The sequence below is a fragment of the Parambassis ranga genome, chromosome 12 (genome assembly GCF_900634625.1).
Source record: "Parambassis ranga chromosome 12, fParRan2.1, whole genome shotgun sequence".
Lineage (NCBI taxonomy): Eukaryota > Metazoa > Chordata > Actinopteri > Ambassidae > Parambassis > Parambassis ranga.
In genome coordinates, this window is record NC_041032.1 from 17,068,104 (window position 1) to 17,077,981 (window position 9,878).

The 9,878-nt window shown below is 50.9% G+C and overlaps 2 protein-coding genes across 3 annotated transcripts in view; one reads left to right on the forward strand and one right to left on the reverse strand.

The window, feature by feature from the left end:
* Window positions 1-187: 187 nt before the first annotated feature.
* LOC114443393 (polypyrimidine tract-binding protein 3-like) lies at window positions 188-5,070 on the forward strand. 2 transcript variants are annotated; one of them, XM_028417349.1, is made up of 14 exons: window positions 189-371; window positions 828-888; window positions 961-1,127; window positions 1,201-1,344; window positions 1,417-1,578; window positions 1,656-1,766; window positions 1,849-2,005; window positions 2,106-2,165; window positions 2,420-2,532; window positions 2,611-2,644; window positions 2,725-2,817; window positions 2,893-3,115; window positions 3,232-3,309; window positions 3,386-5,069. In XM_028417349.1, the coding sequence occupies exons 2-14, from the start codon at window positions 864-866 to the stop codon at window positions 3,516-3,518; spliced, it is 1,500 nt and encodes a 499-aa protein (XP_028273150.1). In that variant the 5' UTR covers window positions 189-371; window positions 828-863; the 3' UTR covers window positions 3,519-5,069. The 2 variants fall into 2 exon arrangements, with proteins under 2 accessions (XP_028273151.1, XP_028273150.1); XM_028417350.1 differs by lacking the exon at window positions 961-1,127 and having other exon boundaries at window positions 188-371; window positions 1,183-1,344; window positions 3,386-5,070.
* A 515-nt stretch (window positions 5,071-5,585) lies between these two features.
* ugcg (UDP-glucose ceramide glucosyltransferase) overlaps window positions 5,586-9,878 on the reverse strand; it is a 4,591-nt gene continuing 298 nt past the window's right edge. Inside the window, exons 1-10 of the mRNA XM_028417356.1 lie at window positions 9,787-9,878; window positions 8,637-8,781; window positions 8,288-8,390; window positions 8,111-8,212; window positions 7,918-8,030; window positions 7,583-7,761; window positions 7,413-7,499; window positions 6,932-7,039; window positions 6,746-6,824; window positions 5,586-6,644 (exon numbers count right to left, since the gene is read on the reverse strand). The exon at window positions 9,787-9,878 is cut by the window's right edge and continues 298 nt beyond it. Coding sequence (XP_028273157.1) covers window positions 6,474-6,644; window positions 6,746-6,824; window positions 6,932-7,039; window positions 7,413-7,499; window positions 7,583-7,761; window positions 7,918-8,030; window positions 8,111-8,212; window positions 8,288-8,390; window positions 8,637-8,781; window positions 9,787-9,878 — 1,179 coding nt within the window. The 3' untranslated portion in view covers window positions 5,586-6,473. The remainder of the gene's footprint in view (window positions 6,645-6,745; window positions 6,825-6,931; window positions 7,040-7,412; window positions 7,500-7,582; window positions 7,762-7,917; window positions 8,031-8,110; window positions 8,213-8,287; window positions 8,391-8,636; window positions 8,782-9,786) is intronic.

A 9,878-nucleotide genomic window follows, 5' to 3' on the forward strand; every position in this document is an offset into this window, starting at 1 on the left:
GTCTTGTAGTTTGTATTTTCTCTCCCGAGGCGTCTGCAGTTATTTTATTTTATTTTTTATCGGTTTAGTTTGTGTGTTTTTCTTCATTTGATTTATTCTTATTCTTTATTTCTATTTATTCTGAATCTGCTCCGTCACAGGTTTCTGAACTTATCTTCATAGAGAATCCATTTATTTACTTTTATTATTTAGAATGATTTTGTACTGTGAGTCTGAGGCGTGTCAGCGAGCCGCCATGTTAGGCCCTGACGTCACCAAACGGGAAGTGAGCTCGTTGTTCTCCATGGTCGCTGCCTGGCTGCGGAGGCTCGCGAGCCAAAACAACTCCTCTGCTCCTCTTCCTCCTCTTCCTCCTCGCGGATCATGGACGGGTGAGCGCGGGAAACCTCCCGAACCTTTGCCGAACCGCCCCGAACCTTACTGAACGTTCCCGCCGCTGTTTTTCCTTCCACTGCTGTTTCCTTGGTGACTGAACCGCACCTGCGCGAGCCTCTGGCGCCCCCGCCCCTCCCCCCGTCTGTTTGTTGTTGTTGTTTACTTGTTTACTGAAACGGCCTCGCGCCGCCCGTCGTCCCGCTGCCCGCGCGCTGCTCCTCGTTTTCCTCTTGGGTTCGTTTGAAAGTGTCGCGAGCGAACACGGAGGGCAGCGGCGGCTCCTATTGGCTGAGATCTCGCGATAGTTGTCTGCGTCGATGATTGACGGTTCACGGTTAATAAAATGCAGCGATTGGTCGATTGATCGCCAGCAGGCCTGCAGTCACAGTGACAACAGGAAGCTGCTGATCAATGGCTGAAGGATCGATGCTGATTGGTGTGTCTGTGTGCAGGAACCAGCGCTCAGCTCCTGCGGTCGCTCCACAACAATGAGCTCCTCCCACCTGCCCACAGGTGAGTCCTCTCTCTCTCTGGCACTGTGAAGCTCGCCCCACCTGAAACCTTGTGCTCTTCCTGTCTGTGCAGTGGATGGCACTGATAGGCTGTGTGTTTCTGAGCGTGCTCAGTACGCCCCGTCTCGGGTCCTTCACCTGCGTCAACTTCCTGTTGACGTCTCTGAACAGGAAGTGCTTGCTCTGGCGCTCCCTTTTGGCCGAGTTAATAAGCTAGTGACACTGAAGGCCAAAAACCAGGTAACTGCTGAATGCTAACAGCTAGTGGCTAACTGCTAGCATCTCTGTTTCTTAGAAGCTTTCTGAATTTCAGGCGTTTTTAGAGATGGCGTCAGAGGAAGCCGCCGTTACCATGGTGAATTACTACACCTCGGCCACACCTACCATCAGGAACCAGCCGGTCTTCATTCAGTACTCCACCCACCGTGAACTCAAGACCGACAATCTCACCAATCAGGTGAGGCGCCGTTCCTGAGGCCACGCCCATTCCGCGTCCATAAGAATTACGTTTGTTCCTGTTTATTGACAGAGAGCTCAGGAGGTGCTGCAGGCCATCAGCACAGCACCGGTGCATTCTGGGAACATGGCGTCTGGAGGGGAGGGGCGGGGCTTAGCTCCCGTTCAGAGTCCTGTCCTGAGAATCATCGTAGAGAACTTATTTTACCCCGTGACCCTGGAGGTCCTGCAGCAGGTCTGTCTTCTCATGGTTACAGCTGTTTGTATTCTGTTGTTGTTGACTTGTTGTTTACAGTTGCGTGTCTCTGTCAGATCTTCAGTAAGTTCGGCTCCGTGTTGAAGATCATCACCTTCACCAGAAACAATCAGTTTCAGGCTCTGCTGCAGTTCAGCGACGCCGCGCACGCCCAGCACGCCAAGGCTGTGAGTCACACACGCTGCTGACGCCATGGATGAGCTGTGGTCCAGTCCGCACGTGTCCAGCATGTGTCCTCGTGTCTTTCAGGCTCTGGATGGTCAGAACATCTACAACGGCTGCTGCACGCTGAGGATCGACTTCTCCAAGCTGAGCGCGCTCAACGTGAAGTACAACAATGACAAGAGCCGCGACTTCACCAGAGCCGACCTGCCCACCGGAGAGCTGGAGCCAGCCGCTCCCTTTGGTAAGAGACCGCGCTGAGGCTAATGCTAATGCTAACCATGGATTCTGATTGGTCACGGCTTAGGGGCGGGGCTTGTAAAGTACCTGTGTGTGTTCTTTAGGTGTAGCTCTGGCTCCGTACGGAGCAGCCGCATTCCCGCCGACCTTCCACCAACACACAGGTGAGCCTTTTCAGTGTCCACACGAGTGTTGACTGGTTTAAATACAGTCGGGGTCCAGCCTCCTCTTCCTGTCCTCGCCTCCGTCTGCCCGACATGTCTTCTCCTGTCCTTTCAGTCCTTTTAATAAACACGAACCTTCTTTCTGACGTGGTGTTATTGTGCCTCTGTAAATCACTTTGGACCAGAGCGCCTGCTGAATATTAGACATACATAAATCGTCATGGCAACAAGCTCCGGCTGTCCTCTGTCCCCAGGTCTGTCTATGACGCCCGTCCCTGCCTCTTTGGTGCCTCCTCCTCGTGTCTCGCTGCAAATGGCGCCTCCTGCTGTTCATTCAGTCCTGCTGGTGTCCAACCTAAACTCAGAGGTCAGAGGTCACTCACACATGAACCAATCAGAGGGCAGCACGCTGAGCTAACTTTACTGACACTGTTTGTCTCTGCAGAGCGTCTCGCCACACTGCCTCTTCATCCTGTTTGGTGAGGCGTTCATATGTCAGACATGTTTAATGTGTGTGTGTGTGTTTAACGTGTTAATGTGTGTTGTGGTGTGTTTTTAGGGGTTTACGGGGACGTCCAGCGGGTAAAGATCCTCTTCAACAAGAAGGAGAACGCTCTGGTTCAGATGAGCGACGCCACGCAGGCTCAACTCGGTCTGACTCTGAGCACGCTCGGCTGTTTGTTCGCCGTTCTTTTTTTAAATGTAATCCTTTGCTTCTCTCCGACAGCCATGAGCCACCTCAACGGGCAGCGTCTCCATGGTAACGTGATCCGAGTGACACTGTCCAAACACCCGGTGGTGCAGCTGCCCCGCGGCGGGGCGGGACAAGAGGAGCAGGCACTGACCCGGGACTTCTCAGGCTCCGCCCTCCACCGCTTCAAAAAACCTGGATCCAAAAACTTCAACAACATCTTCCCTCCGTCGGCCACGCTGCACCTCTCCAACATCCCGTAGGTTTCATCACTTCCTGGAGGGTTGGACCCTTTTACACTCTGGTAATGTTTGTCTCCTCTCCTCCTGTGTCCTCCTCCCCCCGGTCCTCTGTCCTCTGGTCTCCTCCTCGCAGCTCCTCGGTCAGCGAGGAGATGTTGAAGGACTTGTTTTCCTCCAGTGGATTCACAGTGAAAGCCTTCAAGTTTTTCCAGTAAGTCGAACCCGTTTGTTTCTGACGGAAACGCTGTTTTGATGTCGTGCTGATCACATGTTTGATGATGTCACAGAAAGGACAGGAAAATGGCTCTGATGCAGCTGGCGTCGGTGGAGGAGGCCATCGAGGCTCTGATCGCTCTGCACGACCACCAGCTGGACCACAACCAACACCTCCGGGTCTCCTTCTCCAAGTCCACCATCTGACCAGCCAGTCAGACGCCAGGGCTCCCGAACGGCTGCCGGAGGGGCGGTGGGACCAACGGAGAGCTGCAGACACACCCACCATCTTTCTGTGCCTACCGCATCGCAGGACGGAGGTGGCGGCCAGCTGTCGCCGCGGTTACAGAGGTTACAGAGCACATTCCTGAGTAGCAGTGCATTGTGGGTCACAGTGAGTTCTCCTGTATAAACGTTAAAGGAATCAGGAAGATTTTTCTTTTTAAAACGAAACCTGCCTTCAAACATCAGACTTTAAATGTTCTTGTTTTTTCATTTTACTTTTGTATTTTGTTGAAGACTTGTGGCAGCCGCCACCTGATTGGCTGAGCGTCATTACAGTGACTTATATTGGGTTTGGCTGCGGTCTCGTCAAACCCTCTGTGCCTTATTTTCCTGGATTTTTTGCTGAGTTCGTTTTTCGGTGCCGGGTCGAGTTCGTCAGTTTCGGGAGTTTCTGTAAATATGTTTTTGTTCGTAGCGGTGTACATGTAGGGAGGGTTTTTAAATGATGAATGTATTTATACTGTACAACATGTAATAGGTAACGCTTCAGGCTCCGCCCACCCGCCATACCTGTGTGTGTGTATTTATGTGTGGGTATTTGTGTATATTGGGCTGACCGCTGATTGGTCGAGCTTCAAATGTCCAAACTTTTTTTCCTTAAATATATTTCATTGTTTTATTTTAACTCCATTTAAATGTAGCTTTTATTTTAATTTCCTGTGTAGATTTTATTTTCCGAACAGGAAATAAGCCACAAACAGGAAGCTGCCGATTCCCAGTTTGCCTTCTGTCCTCTGACCTTCCTACAGGAGCTAGTTCACTGTAAGAGGAGCTCAGCTCGAGCACGGAGGAAGCTTTTATCTGACTTTAGCTTCAGTAACTCTGATTTAAAGCGTTCTTTCATTTTGAATGCGGGAGGGGGGGGGGGGGGCGAGCCAAAGTTTGCGTGCCTTTTAATTCGACTCATGGTCCTGTGATGACATCACTTCCTGTTTAAATAGCTCCCAAACATATTACCATGTTAGGTTCCCTCCCCCTCGCCCCCGGGGACCACGCCCGAAGGTCTGGCGACACTAATCCAGATGTTTGTGTTTACGATTAGACGACAGTCTACATGTAACTATACTTTGTACTGATGCTAACAAACATGACGCAAAACCACGTCCACTGAAAACAGTGACGCAAATCTGAGACCGCAGCGAGCTAGCTACCATCAACAGGTGGGGCCGCCTGGAGTCATGGAAGGAGCGGCCAGGATCTGGTTTGAACCTTTGTACCTGGATGTGTCTTTGTTTTTTTATGCTAACGAATGTAAAGTCCTCGTGGTGCATTGTGGGAGCAGCTGTTATTCTATGAAATATTTTTAATATGAACCAGTGCATGATGGGAGGTGGGGGCGGGGCTTTAATGTGTGGTCAATCAAAAACAGGTGAAGTTTGTTGAACTTTTATTTATTCTGAAGTTGTGACAGAAAGTTGTAGCATGAATCACTGAATAAATACATCATTTATCTGACAACCGACGGCTGCACTCGTTCCTGAAAGCTCCGCCCGATGGCGGCGAAACGATTAAACCTTATTGTTTCTGCATTGGCACAATCCTCCGCTGTGATTGGTCGGTTCACAGACAACGGCAAATAAAAAAACAGCAACAAACAAACGAGGCTCCTACTGATCCGAGCGGACAGCAGCGCCGGGCCTGTCCGACAAAACACCGATGTCATCAACCAACGCCCGCGCTGCGCTAACGGCTAACAATGAGGCAACACAGCTAGGACACACACATTCGTCTACACACTCTCTCTCACACACACACACACACACACAGTGTTCAGACTTTGCAAACAAAGTGTTCAGAAATGTTTTTGTTTTTTTTTTGGTCCCGTTTTAAACATTTTGTGAAATATTTGTGACCGATTTCACAGAATACTGGAATTCCTTCAGTGCTCAGCGCCGGATCAGAACGTCCTGCTCTCTCATTGGCTGTTATTATATTATATATATTTGCAGACGTTTCTACATCGTACCTCGTTAGATCCCTTTCATCCTGAGACTAGTTTTAATGTCCGTCAGTAAAAGTTTGATTTTTACAAAATGTAATGATTCTGTTCTTTGTGTTTTTACCACTCGGGTTTTTTTTTTTACACATGTCCTCATTGCTGTTTTTGTTAAATACCAAAGAATAAGAAGATCCGATTTGAGTGAAGGTGTCTCCTGGATGTTAGGGGTTAAAGGTCCGACCTTTCGATAACGAGGTTTCTCGGCTGCTTGTTTCACATTTGAAACCTTTTTTAAACAGGTTTTTCAGAGGCAGCGGACGCCACACTTCCTCTCAGGAATCCTCCCGTGCTGTGTGACGCGCCCTCGGGCTGACAGTGACTGACGGAACAGGAAGCGTGTTTGTGTTACCGTGCGCCGACCGTGGAAACCAAGAAACAGCTGCAGTCGAGCTGAACATTGAATATTTTACTTCCTGCTGCTAGTATCTGACGTGTCTGAGCGCCAGCTGACACTACGATGTCCTGCAGATAAATGCGTCATCATTCTGAGACGGAGAGCTTCTTGGAACATTTAAAGTAAATTTGTTGCAGTACCGACCTCAGATGAACCTTAGTAAGTAAAACATTTGTCTTGTTGTTCAGTTGAAGACAATCAGCCAATCAGAAGCCGGAGAACATTGACCTCCGCCTCCTGACTGGGTGATAGTCTTCCTGTTTTTCTGCTCGGATCTCGATCAGAGACTCAGTGCGATGCGTCGCTTCCTCCCCACGTGCTCATTGGCTTGTTCTGGCGTTTTGTTTTAGCACCAACAGGAACATAAATAGTTAAAAACACAAACACACACAGTCTCAATTTGTTCCTCATATAAAATAAACATCAGTCTCTTTCTTGCCTCCTCTTCATGATCACAAACACGTGCTGCCGGTTGCCGTGGTAACTAGACGTCAAGGATCTCCTCAGCAGTACCGCCGCAGCGCAGTCGGTAGCGCCCGGTCCTCCAGCTGATGGTGGGGTCCCACAGAGCCGACAGGAAGATCTGCACCGCCATCGACTCCCTGATAAACCAGGCGACAGCGAAGTCCAGCTTGGAGAAGCAGAGGGCGCCACCCTGCAGTGAGCGATCAATGATGAGCCAATACATCCCTTCAAGATAAAGGTCTGAAATAAACATGTCCTTTCAAAATAAAAGCCTGTGACTCTGTTGAATACCTGAACTCCGGTCAGCTGGATGTAGTCTGATAAAAACCATGCAAGGCAGTGACACATGAAGAAGACCATCATGTCCCACCTACAACAGACCGCCACATCAGCACGGATCAATACATTTATATTCTGTAGCCCCACCCACCGGTGACCTCAGGACCGCATGCTCCTACTCTGTGATTTGCTGCGTACCTGAACACGTAATGAGCTGCCCAGCCAATGATGAGGCTAGCCAGGAAGCACTCCGAGACCGGCTCCAGCACAGTGCCAGGAAGCATGTTGATTCTGAGCTTGGTCCACCTGAAGACACAAACTTTATTAACACCCTCTCAATCAACCAATCAGGTGTGTGTGTCCGATGGTCACTGTTTGTTTTGTTTGCCATAAACGTTTATTGGGCTAACGGCACACTTTATAATTGGTAGCAATGTTTGTTTAGCCGGCAGAGGTCGCCACGCTTTATGTGCGACAGCAATGATGTCATCGTCGACCGAAAATCTAGCTAGTGTCCGAAAGGCCAAGAAATGTTTTCAATAAGGTTCACCAACCAATGACAGCCGCTCATTCCCGCTGCACTTGAAAAATGAGGTGCACAACTATGCTGGAATGTACGGTACGAGCGTACAGTATTCAAAACATGTGCATGTAAACATCGTCAGATTTCTGTGGTCACCTGATCATGCGGGACTGAAACTGGCCGATGGAGTACGACCCAGAATTCTGCAGCGCCACCTGTGTCGCCATGGAGAACTTCCATCCTCTGAGGAGAGACATACTGTGAACATCAAGTCCTCCACAGACACGCTTCAGTCATCAGCCACATGCTAACACTAGCATGCTAACCTGTCAGCAATGGCTTTAGCCATGAAGTAGTCCTCAGCAATGTACTGGGCGAAGGCGACCAGTCCGCCAGCCTGATCCAACACGTCTTTTCTCATCAGACACGACATTCCTGTCACGCATTTTATCCCCGTCACATTAGCTGAGATGTAGGAGCGAGGATGGGACGTCCCAAAATACACCTAGAAACAGGGTGCCATTAGCATCCTTTAGCATCAGCACTTACAAACATTAACCCTGTTAACTAGCATAAAATAAGATATGTTTAACGTTAGCATGTTGGCAAGTTAAAAATCTGTCGAACATCTGTTAGCACAGCCTGGTAGTGTCGGCCTTACCTGCTCCAGTGTGGCAGCGAAGCCTTGGCGGTCAGCAACATATGGCAGCCCATGAACCAACCCCACCTTCTCTGTCATCTGATTGGTCAAGTCTGTCAGGGTGTCTGGTTTCACTGCCAAACAGACACAGGGAGCCACCGTCAGCACTGACCATGACCTCAGCAGTGACCTCAGCTGCACTGATCAAACTGACCTCTGATGCCGCTGTCACAGATCCACACAAGGCCGTATTTGGCGCCCTCGTACCCGGGCATCAGGTTATTGATCTTCGGGTTGATTCCAACTTTCTTCCCCCCTGACGAGCGAAGAACAGCATATGCTAACAGCAGCTGCTAACAGAGAATCAGTTTCACTCAAAGTGGCTTCTTACCAATGAACAGTCGAGCGTCCACATTTGGATATTTTCCCAACAGCTTTTTACAGACGTCCACAGCGGGATCGTCCTGATCCTGAACGCACAGCAGGACCTCATACTGCAAAAGAAAGACATCAGTTACCACAGGCCAGGAGCCCCGTAGGCCCGGAGCCCCGTAGGCCCGGAGCCCCGCAGGCCCGGAGCCCCGCAGGCCAGGAGCCCCGCAGGCCAGGAGCCCCGCCGGGGGCGGTCAGGCTGCACAGGCAGCAGTCACATCTTAGAAAGATTCTGCTGGCTGGAGTCTGATTACAGCCGGCATGGTGGTCATGGTGGTCATGGTGGACATGGTGGACATGGTGGTCACCTTGGGGTAATCCAGCGTGAAGAAGGTCTCCAGGTTGGAGATCAGGTTTGGGTCGACGCCTTTCAGCGGCTTCAGCAGAGACACTCCTGCCAGCTGAGAAAACGGCTGCTTGACCTCCGACCTTTTCTTGTGGAGGTGGAGACGCCTGGCAGACAGAGGTCAAAGGTCAGTGTTTATTTCTGAATCTCTGAACAGCTCCTGAAACTTCTACATTCACAAGAAACAACCCGCGGCGTCACGAGACACAGAACCCACAAATCCCCTGAAGCAGACTGTGTGTGGTGTGTGTGTCTGTGTGTGTGTGTGTCTGTGTGTGTGTGTGTCTGTCTGTCTGTGTGTGTGTCTGTCTGTGTGTGTGTGTGTGTGTCTGTGTGTGTGTGTCTGTCTGTCTGTCTGTCTGTGTGTGTGTGTCTGTCTGTGTGTGTGTGTGTGTGTCTGTGTGTGTGTCTGTCTGTGTGTGTGTCTGTCTGTGTGTGTGTGTGTGTGTGTGTGTGTGTGTCTGTGTGTGTGTGTGTGTGTGTGTGTGTCTGTGTGTGTGTGTGTCTGTCTGTGTGTGTGTGTGTGTGTGTGTGTCTGTCTGTGTGTGTCTGTCTGTGTGTGTGTGTGTGTGTGTGTGTGTGTGGTGAGCACACAGGGTGGATGTTGCCCCACACCTGACTCAACGCGCTCACAGGTCATGACGTCACTGAGCTGTGGTCTTTCTCTACTCGCTCACTGTTTATAAAAACCTGCGCGAAGCCGGAAATGAAGCGATGCTAACAGAACGTGACGGAGCAGGGTTCGAACGCAGCCCAGTGTTCGTGGAGGCAGAGGTTCACTCGGTTCTGTCTCACGGTCAGCGGTCCACGGTGACCGGTCCGAGCTGTGGTACCACCGCGAGCGTCCCGAAGCCGCGCGGGCCCTCAGGAGGAGAATCCACCTGCAGCTACATTAGCCTGGCGGGTAACCAGGAAAACGCCCAGCAGCGACCCGTTCAGAGCCGGAGCCCTCCCCGGAGCCTCCCCGGCGCTCACACGCAGAAAGCCGGCCACACGAGCCGGAAGCGGTGCCTCTGTTTTCTGTCTGACCCAAAGTGTCGCACACACCGCGGTAAACACGGAAACACAGCCGCGCTGGCCGCTAGCCTCCGCTAGCTCCGCGGTCCACTTACACATAGACGATGGACATGAAGTGCATGAGCCACAGCACGAGGAACAGGATGAAGCCGAACACGGCGAGTCCCTGCATGGCGAGCTCCAGCAG